Source organism: Piliocolobus tephrosceles, chromosome 16 (genome assembly GCF_002776525.5).
Source record: "Piliocolobus tephrosceles isolate RC106 chromosome 16, ASM277652v3, whole genome shotgun sequence".
NCBI classification, from domain to species: Eukaryota; Metazoa; Chordata; class Mammalia; order Primates; family Cercopithecidae; genus Piliocolobus; species Piliocolobus tephrosceles.
In genome coordinates this window covers 75,064,992-75,073,930 of record NC_045449.1, presented here as the reverse complement: position 1 = coordinate 75,073,930, position 8,939 = coordinate 75,064,992, and the positions used below count along the sequence as shown (strand labels likewise).

At 58.4% G+C, this 8,939-nt stretch overlaps 1 protein-coding gene across 2 annotated transcripts in view; it reads left to right on the top strand.

Moving 5' to 3' along the window:
* Positions 1 to 173: 173 nt before the first annotated feature.
* The window catches only part of SLC38A10 (solute carrier family 38 member 10), a 38,426-nt gene continuing 29,660 nt past the window's right edge, over positions 174 to 8,939 (top strand). Inside the window, exons 1-5 of one of the 2 annotated variants that reach the window (XM_026455861.1) lie at positions 174 to 270; positions 1,370 to 1,513; positions 3,574 to 3,698; positions 7,073 to 7,175; positions 8,354 to 8,536. In XM_026455861.1, coding sequence (XP_026311646.1) covers positions 178 to 270; positions 1,370 to 1,513; positions 3,574 to 3,698; positions 7,073 to 7,175; positions 8,354 to 8,536 — 648 coding nt within the window. In that variant the 5' untranslated portion in view covers positions 174 to 177. Of the gene's footprint in view, positions 271 to 1,369; positions 1,514 to 3,573; positions 3,699 to 7,072; positions 7,176 to 8,353; positions 8,537 to 8,939 lie in introns of those variants that run through there. The other variant, XM_026455862.1, reaches the window with a different exon arrangement.

The following is an 8,939-nucleotide window of genomic DNA, read 5'->3' as shown; positions in this document are numbered from 1 at the left end:
CTCAAAAAAAAAAAAAAACAGGCCGGGCGCGGTGGCTCAAGCCTGTAATCCCAGCACTTTGGGAGGCTGAGACGGGCGGATCACGAGGTCAGGAGATCGAGACCATCCTGGCTAACACGGTGAAACCCCGTCTCTACTAAAAACACAAAAATACTAAAAAATACATCTCCCCACAGCATGATCGGGCTGATGCTGGGCACCTGCATCGCCTTCTACGTCGTGATTGGCGACTTGGGGTCCAACTTCTTTGCCCGGCTGTTCGGGTTTCAGGTAAGGACGTGTTCAGGGTTCTGGGTTGTTCAGATGCCGACGGCTGCTCTGAGGACCTCCGTGGGATCCTCCTGAGGACCGAGACCAGGATGCCGGTCGGGAGAAGCTTCTGTTGAGGCTGCTTCACTCCAGGGGCTTGGCGGAGTGCGGGGGCTTTGCTGGGTCACGTCTGTGAGAGGTGCAGGGGAGGAAGCAAGCCAGGCAGAGTGACGCCATGTAGATGAGGGGCGGGGCGGGGAGCCTCAGACCCGGGCACAGTGGAGAGCAAGTCTCTGCCAGCCTGGGCTGCCCATGGGAGGGCAGAGGCGGCCAGGCCCTCGGGCCTCCCCAGCCTCCGTGGTCACCCAGAGCTGCTGGATGGATCCGGAGGCACCGCTGCCGGGGGCTGTGGACCCAGCACTTCTTGCAGGGACCTTGGGTAGCCTCTTCCGTGCTTGGCCCCACCATGTAGAGGCCACCTGACGGCCCACACACCTTTCCCTCGCTGCCGGGGAGCAGAGCCCCACACTGGGCAGGGCGGGCATCGTGGCACTTTGGGGTGCTAACAGCATAGAAAGGCTTTCAAAGGCCACAGCTGAGGCGGAGTTGTCCTCTCCAGGAGTGGAACGTACCCGATTTGCTCCTTATCAGAGACAGATCCAAGGAGCGTCCAGGGAGCTAGGCCCTCTACTCTGTCTCCCCATTCGACCTTCTGTTTTCCATGCTTCTCAGTGACCTTTGTAGCTAGAGCTTTGGGCCTGTCCTGTCCACAGGGCAGTCTGTACCTTTCCCGCCCTGTGCCCAGGGCAGCTGAGTCTGACCTGCAGCTGCTGTGTTGCCTCCCGTGTTATGGGGGCTGCTGTCCTTTTGCTCTGGCTGTTCTCGCTCTGGGCGGGGCTGGGCTCCAGGGAAGGGAAATGCCCAGTGTCCGAGGCTGCACACAGCACAGCAGCTGTGAGAGCGGCTTCCAGGCGAGTGTGCCAGCCTCAGACCTGCCGGCGTTGTTCACTTGGATGCCATCGGCTTTCGGGCTCAGGACGCTCCCGCTCCCTGGCAGTGCAGAGAGCCCGGTGGTGAGCAGGTCCGGGCTGTGGCCAAGACTCCTGCTGGCTCCCTGCAGGTGGGCGGCACCTTCCGCATGTTCCTGCTGTTCGCCGTGTCACTGTGCATCGTGCTCCCGCTCAGCCTGCAGCGGAACATGATGGCCTCCATCCAGTCCTTCAGCGCCATGGCCCTCCTCTTCTACACCGTGTTCATGTTCGTGGTGAGTCTGCGGTGCGTGCAGGCACCCGCTGAAAGGCTGCTCCTGGCCCAGTCTTTCCTGTGGCCACAGCAGGCTCATGCCCAGGTCTGGTGTGGCCACCTGCTACCTCCTGGGAATGTATTGGAATTAGCACGATGTGCCAGGAAGTGCCATTCATCTCACGGTCCCTGGGCACCACTGGGCAGACGGGGCTGGCTGGACCTAGGTGCGGTTGGCCAGCAGGAGAGGCTGGGGCTCAGGACAGGGGTGGCTCTGAGGCTGGTTTCGTGTCGTCCAGGCAAGGGGAAGGAAACGCCAAGTCCACTTGCTTTATGCAAAAAAATGCAAAGATGTCTTATGTAGAGTTTGTGACCGAGGCTCATGGCACCAGTGTTTTTTTTTTTTTTTTTGAGGAGTCTCGCTCTGTTGCCCAGGCTGGGTTTCGCTCTGTCGCCCGGGCTGAAGTGCAGTGGCCGGATCTCAGCTCACTGCAAGCTCCGCCTCCCGGGTTCACGCCATTCTCCTGCCTCAGCCTCCCGAGTAGCTGGGACTACAGGCACCCGCCACCTCGCCCGGCTAGTTTTTTGTATTTTTTAGTAGAGACGGGGTTTCACCGTGTTAGCCAGGATGGTCTCGATCTCCTGACCTCGTGATCCGCCCGTTTCGGCCTCCCAAAGTGCTGGGATTACAGGCTTGAGCCACCGCGCCCGGCCTTTTTTTTTTTTTTGAGGAGTCTCGCTCTGTTGCCCAGGCTGGAGTGCAGTGGCACGATCTCTGCTCACTTCAAGCTCTGCCTCCCAAGTTCACGCCATTCTCCTGCCTCAGCCTCCCAAATAGCCGGGACTACAGGTGCCCGCCACCACACCCGGCTAATTTTTTGTATTTTTTAGTGGAGATGGGGTTTCACCATATTAGCCAGGCTGGTCTCGATCTCCTGACCTCATGATCCACCAATCTCGGCCTCCCAAAGTGCTGGGATTACAGGCGTGAGCCACTGCACCAGGCCCAGTGCCAGTGTTTTGACACAAGGTGGCAAGCTATTGTGGGTTTTTTTGTTTGTTTTTTTGAGATAGAGTCTCAGTCTGTCGCCCAGGCTGGAGTGCAGTGGTGCAGTCTCGGCTCACTGCACCCTCCATCTCCCAGGTTCAAGCAATTCTCCTGCCTCAGCCTCCCAAGTAGTGGGGATTACAGGCACCTGCCACCATGCCTGGCTAATTTTTTTTTATTTTTAGTAGAGAAGGGGTTTCACCATCTTGGCCAGGCTGGTCTTGAACTTCTGACCTCATTATCTACCTGCCTCGGCCTCCCAAAGTGCTGGGATTACAGGCGTGAGCCACCGTGCCTGGCCCCTATTATTTTTCTAGGTGACAATTTATAACAAGATGGACTAGGGGCCAGCTGTGGAGTTGGCACTGAGGACACGGATACCACCCACAGCCCCCAGCACACCCTCATTCTCTGCCAGGCCCCCGCCCATAGGAGCCCCAGGACCCAAGCCCCTGGGACCTGCCTGTTCCCTGGCAAAGTCAGAAATGACCCTTCCTGAGCAGCTGGAATCTGGTGTCTCACAGCAGGTTTACACCAGGACGAGGGCAGGTGGTCATTGAAGCCAGGGTCTCCAGTGCTCCTTAGCTCTCCGAGTGAGGGCCAGCCTGGTGGCAGCTGCCTCTTTACTCTTGAGATAGCCGCGTCTTTGGTGGGCCAGTCTTTTGGAAGGTGCCCGTGTCTAGCACAGTACAGGATCGGGTGGGACCTGCCTACGTGGGAAACCGACCTCTGTAACCGACGGGGCTGTGTACTCTCAGTGGTCTCCTCCTGTCTGCGCCAAGCAGCCCCTTTGCAAGAGCAGCTGCTCTGGTGCCCGCAGGATGAACCAGGGTGCTCTGAGGCAGGAACTGGGAATCCAGAAAGGCGTGGGGTCTCTGTGCCTCCAACTGGCAGCACAGGATGGTGGGGGGCTGGGATGTGGGTGGGAAGAGTTGCACTCTCCTGCCACTGCTTCCCAGCGGCGTGTGGGCCAGAATGCTGAGTTCCGCCTGCGTCCTGACCTGCCCCGTGCTCTCTCCCTACTACCCCTGCAGATTGTGCTCTCCTCTCTCAAGCACGGCCTCTTCAGTGGGCAGTGGCTGCAGCGGGTCAGCTATGTCCGTTGGGAGGGCGTCTTCCGCTGCATCCCCATCTTCGGCATGTCCTTCGCCTGCCAGTCGTAAGTGCCCTGCTGTGGCCCGTGGTGGAGGTGGGCTCTGTGATGGGGGAGGGCGAGCTGCTGGGAGATGGGACCCTCTGTCTTTCTCGTTTACTGGGATCCCTCTTTGCTGGCTGCTGAAGAGTGATGTCTTGTTCAGTGATGACCTTTCCCCCACAGGTTGAGGGAGATGGTTGTATTTTAACTGGGAGGTAAATCGGCTTTATTCCTGGGACATGTCTGGGACTAGCTGGTGAGAGTCCCTGCTTTGCCAGATCCCCACAAGCAGAGCGTTGGCTGTGGGGGATGCAGCAACAGCCCAGCCATCTGACTGCACAGAGTCCTGAGCGTTTTGCCAGAATTTAGCTGTTCTGAGAATATTTAAAAGGAAATTGCACAAACATTGACTTCAGACGGCTGCTGGATGCATTTGGAGGCCTGCATGTACGCGCGAGCCTGCTTTCTCTCTGGCACGCAGAGCTCTGTCAATGCGGGTCGGGCTCTTCCATAATTCCAGCAGCATTACCTTCTCCACCAAAATGACAGGAGCGAGTGATTCATGCCCGGTTGGAACATGGTAACCGGCTGAAAAGAGAGGCGTAAATCCGGCGCGGACGGGAAAAGACCATCGGCGTGCGGGGGGCTGGCAGAGCGGCCCCTGTAGCGTTAGTGGGCATGCACTGAGCCAATGGTAAACTAACGTGACAGATGAAATTTGTTCGTACCGCTGTGTTTACACCCACATGCGAGATCCAAATCGTCATTTCCCACTTAGCGTCTCTCTTGGCAGCTCCGTCTCCACCAGAACGCGCCCCAGTCTTGCTGTTTAATATCCCATTATGATCGGTGACAGAAGCCGCATTCTTCCGCCGCGTACCTAGTTACCAATTGCCCTTTGTGTCCGCGTGTTTGCATATTTAGAAATAAATCTGCAGCTGGGGTTTTTTGGTGGTGGCCACGTAGCAGCCAGTGCACCTCGTTCAGGTCTGGTTCCGAGGTCAGGTGCGGGTTCTGAAGCGCTGGAGCGTGTGGCTCACCAAGTGCAGCTTTCCTTCTGCCCCTCCCCGAGGACGTGGGGGCCCACAGATTCACCTGACATTCTCCCAAGCAGGGACATCCCTCCCTGTGCTGGCCGCCGCGCTGACCTCCCCACCCCTGTGCTGGCCGCTGTGCTGACCTCCCCACCCCTGAGCCCAGGAATGTTTGCTGAGAGCCGAGACGTCCCTTCCCTCCCACAGCATCACTACGCCAGACTGCCTGTCCCTGCTGGGGTGGCCGGCCGCGCCCCCTGCCTGTGTGATTGGCCTGGATGCCAGCTGGGACCAGGCCTTCCCTGTGCCTTCACTATCTGGCCGTTCCTGGTAAATGCATACCTGGTTATGCAGAACGGTTGTCCTAGGCCCAGAGAAGCAGCTGGGGCAGCACGGAGCTCAGGAGGCCCTGGAGGGCAGGGTCTCTCTGGAGACTGGAGTCTCCATGCTCACAGTGGGGCAGAGGCCACACACCCAAGAGCTCCACTTGACTCCGGTAGGCCCTGAGCCTCAGAGGCTGCCTTGCGAGGTGGGCGGGCCAGGGATGCTCTGTCGGGGGCTGTGGGCCAGCGCTCAGGACGTCCCCAGTCTGTGGAACTCTTTTGCAGGTGGCCAGGAGGTTTTGTGGCCCCTACCTTGTTTCTTTCCAGGGATGATCCCGGGGGTCCCTGGGGTAGGTGGTCAGGATTGGAGCGGAGCCTGGGGCTTGGCCTTCCACCCTGGCCACCCCACGTGCGGGGACACCCCTGCCCACAGTGTCCGTGGCTTCCTTGGGGGTCACTCCCCACAGTGTGTATTGGGGGCAGGGGTAAGCACGTGTCATGAGGCACCAACGCTGGTCCCCTCAAGCCGAGACTCCCTGGTGTGGACTCAGCTCCAGCCAGAGGACAGTTTAGCACTGGGAAGTCCTGAAGCTGTGGGTCTAGGGCTGTGGAGACCTCGTGGGTATTTTTCCTGTTTCTCTGCCAGCCTCCTGGGGCTGTGTGCACAGGCACTGGCCACTTAGCTCCCTTGTAGCCTGGGCTGAGGGGAAGGCTCATGTCCTGCGCGGCCCCCGACTGCTGTTGATGGCACTCCATGATGAGGGCAGCCTGATGGGATGGTGTGCTAGGACCTGGGCAGCAGGACACCAGCAGCTGCTGGCAGGGCCTTCTCACTTATTCTTGTCAGTCTGCTGGGTTTTCTTTTCCTTTTTTTGGAGATGGTGTCCTGCTGTGTCACCCAAGCTGGAGTACAGTGGTGCGATCACCGCTCACTGCAGCCTCGACTTCCCGGGCTCCAGTGATCCTCCTGCCTTGGCCTTCCAAAGTGCTGGTATTCAGGCATTGGCCACTGTACCTGGCCTGGTTTGATTTTTAATAAAGTCAGGACGTCCTATTTTTCTTTCACTTTCTTCAAGGCGGTTTGAGATTTGGCTCCACTGGCCGCTATGCTGGTCCATTTACTGGCTGCTGGCTTTCTGCATCCCGCCCTCCCCCTGGCCCACCCAGCTTCCTTTGTGCCCTTGAGCCCCTGCCTTGGGACAGCCATGGCCATGGCCACCTGGACATCCTAGGAGCAGCCCCCGGACTCCCCCTCCAGAGTCCTTGTTCAGCCCCACGGCAGAGTGGCTCTCAGTGTGCTCTGGCGTGTACCTGGCCTAGCTCCCTTCTCCCCGGCTGCACACAGATGCTCCATGGCCCCAGCCTCTGCCTGCCTGTCTTTCCCACCCCTCTCCAGGGGCTCAGGTCCCTGTGCACATCCCTCAGATGGGTCTGCTGCCTGTTCAGGGCTGTCATGTCCTTGCCTGGCCGGTGGCTTGGGTCCCTCCCACCCCCAGCAGCACCACACTCCTGGCACTAGGCCGTGGGACCAAAGCCAGTTTTCTCATCACACAAGTGAGAGGCTGCAGCGGGGAATCGCGCCCCAGGCCGTCTCCTTGTCTGTGCCGACTCTGATCATTCCTGTGCAGAGGCGCTGAGATGGCGGCGCTGAGATGGGCCGGCCGCCCGGGCCAGGGTGTTTGTTTAACTTTCTCTCCTTTTGACAGCGATTCTCTGAGCAGCCTCCTCTGGCTGCTTCCCCTGTAAACTGGCTGCTTTGACTCTCAGCGCCCGCTCCCTGGCAGCAGCCTGTCGTCCTAGCCTTGGGGAACGTTCGCTTGGCGCACACTCTGGGGGGTGTCCTGAGTGGGGACTGCTGCGGTGCTCCTGTCCTCAGCATCACGAAATCCTGGCCTCAGCGCTGGGACTTCAGTGTGTGGAGAATGTTGCATGAAGGAAGGTCAGAGACTCTGGCTGGGCTGCAGAGAGGTCCTGGAAGTGGTGCCGCTGGGGAGGGCGTGCCTCTCTCGGGTCTGCTGTGAAATGGCCTGTTTCTGTACAGCCAGGTGCTACCCACGTATGACAGCCTGGATGAGCCGTCGGTGAAAACCATGAGCTCCATATTTGCCTCCTCCCTCAATGTGGTCACCACCTTCTACGTCATGGTAAGAGCCTTGCCATGCCCTCTCCACACCTGTGTCATGCCAGCATGACATGCTGCGGTGCCCCCTGGGACTGCCACAGGCACGGCCCTGGCCCTGTGTGCGGCCGGATTCTTCTCTCTGTTCCCATCCCAGTGTCTGGAGGCTGCGTGGGGACCAGGGGCAGCTCCATCAGCTTCCACGATTCCAGGACCAGCCCCGTGAGTGTGGGTCCACCCTGGGCCAGGAAGCTCTCCTGACCTGAGGAGCTGGGCACCAGGGCTGCTCCCAGGGCACTTTATCCCAGCCACTCTTACCGTCTGTGCAAGACCTCTGTTAATTCTTTCTAGAAATGGGCATGTTTCGGCCGGGCACAGTTGCTCACACCTGTAATCCCAGCACTTTGGGAGGCCAAGGTGGGCGGATCACGAGGTCAGGAGTTCAAGACCAGCCTGGCCAACATGGTGAAACCCTGTCTCTACTAAAAATACAAAAATTAGCTGGGCATGGTGGTGCATGCGTGTAATCCCAGCTACTCAGGAGGCTGAGGCAGGAGAATTGCTTGAACTAGGACCTGGGAGGCGGAGGTACACTGGGTCCAAGATTGCACCACTGCACTCCAGCCTGGGCTTCAGAGGGAGACCCAGTCTGAAAAAAAAAAAAAAAAAAAAAGCCAGGCATGGTGGCTCATACCTGTAATCCCAGCACTTTGGGAGGCCGAGGTGGGCAGATCATGAGGTCAGGAGATCGAGACCAGCCTGGCTAATACGGTGAAACCCCGTCTCTACTAAAAATGCCAAAAAATTAGCCGGGCGTGGTGGCGGGCATCTGTAGTCCTGGCTACTTGGGAGGCTGAGGCAGGAGAATAGTGTGAACCCGGGAGGCGGAGCTTGCAGTGAGCCGAGATCGCGCCACTGCACTCTAGCCTGGGCGACAGTGCAAGACAAAATGTCTCAAAAAAAATAAAATAAAATAAAAAGAAGTGGGCATGTTCCTTACAGAAACTGAAGATTTTAAGAAGGAGGAGGCCAAATGGTGCTTTGCCCCCAAAGGCCATCTCTTGCAGAAGCTTCATTGTGAAGTGGATTGAAGGCCATTCTGAGGGGCAGGGCACGGGTCCCCCCATGCCCTGCCCACTGCGACAGGTGCCACTCAGACTAGGATGTCCGTCTGCCACATTGCCATTTCTCATTCTCCAACAGGTGGGATTTTTCGGCTACGTGAGCTTCACCGAGGCCACGGCCGGCAACGTGCTCATGCACTTTCCCTCCAACCTGGTGACGGAGATGCTCCGTGTGGGCTTCATGATGTCGGTGGCCGTGGGCTTCCCCATGATGATCCTGCCATGCCGGCAGGCCCTGAGCACGCTGCTGTGTGAGCAGCAGGTAAGACCCTCAGGGCGCTCTCCGGATTGTAATAGCACAGGTCAGCCTTGCTTCCCATAAGCCCCCAGCTGTCCCGAACCAGAGATACAGCAGGAAAGTGGGGATTTGCATCAGAGGAGTCCTGGGAGGGTGGAAGTTGGGGGAGCCTAGAGGAACCAGATTGATGGGCAGGAGCTGATAATGGCCAGAGTCTGCAGATGGGCACATGGCGTTCACTGCACAGTTCTCTTTACTTTTGTGTAACTTTGAAAAATTTTAACAATATAGCAGAAGATTTTTGGACCATAAGAGAGGCTGAGTTTGATGCAGGCCATAGTGGTGGTGCCTGTGGTCCCAGCTCCTTGGGAGGCTGAGGCGAGAGGATTGCGTGAGTCCGGGAGGCTGAGGCGAGAGGATTGCGTGA